Below are 1,093 nucleotides of genomic sequence, written 5' to 3'. Positions count from 1 at the left end.
TGGCTAGTAAAGATCTTCTCCCAATCTGTGGGCTTTCTATTGATCTTGCTAGCTATGTCATTTGCCCTGCAGAAGCTCTGCAACTTTATGCAATAAGAGTGGGATTTATTTTTGAGACAAGGCCTCCTTTTGTAGCCCATACTAACCTCAAACTCACAATCTTTCTGCCTTAGCCTCCTGAGCGCTGAGACTTCAGGGAGTGCCATCATGTACATACAACAAGAGGGTTTTTTTTGTTTTTTGGGGAGGGGTCCGGTTGTGGAGCTTCAACTCTGGGCCTGGGCGCTGTCCCTCAGCTAGCAAGAGGTTTGTTGTTTTTTTTTGGACATGTTTGCCTTTGTATTTCTTCTGTTCATGTTCTTGGATAGTTTTCCTGTTGGATTCCTCATGGTTCTAATTTTGTTTATTGACTGTTGAACTGAGGATATCAGTCCTGAGTCTTAGGCGTAACAGTTCTTGTTTTGACTTACCTCCTGTTCCTAGGACCTTCAGGAGCTCAAAATTTTCAATCCCCACCTTCTCTGCATGTCCTGTCAAGTTAGCTAGAGAAAGAGAGAGAAAAAGTGTAAGAAATAATAAACGGCATCATCAACAGAAGGGGTCTGTAGGGTTTCTGAGATACCAGCCAAGTTTGATTTCTTTAACTGAACATACACATGGTCATTGCTTGTTCAATGGTAACACATGACCAATTCTTGTTCAATGGTATAGCTATGTCATATGAAATTTTAAGTTTTACATTATAATAATTTTTTAGAACTTAGTAGCTAGATATCATTCAAATTTAATATCCATATTATATTTATTAGGCAAAGTAAGTGATTACACAGATGGGAGCAAACCAATAGGAGGCTTGATCATATTCAAGAGTAGGAGAATTATTTTAATTATATTAACAAGAAAGCATATAAAAGTGGATAGTAGGGCTAGGGGTATAGCTTAGTGGTAAACCAAGTCCTTACTAATAAGCTGGGTCTCCAATACTAGAAGGGGGAAAAGCAAATAGTTAAATATGCTATAAGAATATTAGGCAATGAAAATCATTTAAGCATGTGGTTTAGATGCCTAGACCACATTTCTATGCTATTATTTT

At 37.8% G+C, this 1,093-nt stretch overlaps 1 protein-coding gene across 1 annotated transcript in view; it reads right to left on the bottom strand.

The window, feature by feature from the left end:
• The window catches only part of Rps6ka5 (ribosomal protein S6 kinase, 90kDa, polypeptide 5), a gene marked incomplete at its 5' end in the record, with an annotated part of 109,010 nt that extends 108,461 nt beyond the window's left edge, over positions 1–549 (bottom strand). The window contains one exon of the mRNA XM_013013341.1: positions 471–549. Coding sequence (XP_012868795.1) covers positions 471–549 — 79 coding nt within the window. The remainder of the gene's footprint in view (positions 1–470) is intronic.
• Positions 550–1,093: the final 544 nt, after the last annotated feature.

This window comes from Dipodomys ordii, unplaced genomic scaffold (genome assembly GCF_000151885.1).
Source record: "Dipodomys ordii isolate 6190 unplaced genomic scaffold, Dord_2.0 Scaffold2, whole genome shotgun sequence".
In the NCBI taxonomy this organism is placed as follows: domain Eukaryota; kingdom Metazoa; phylum Chordata; class Mammalia; order Rodentia; family Heteromyidae; genus Dipodomys; species Dipodomys ordii.
This window is presented reverse-complemented; position numbering and strand designations above follow the sequence as displayed.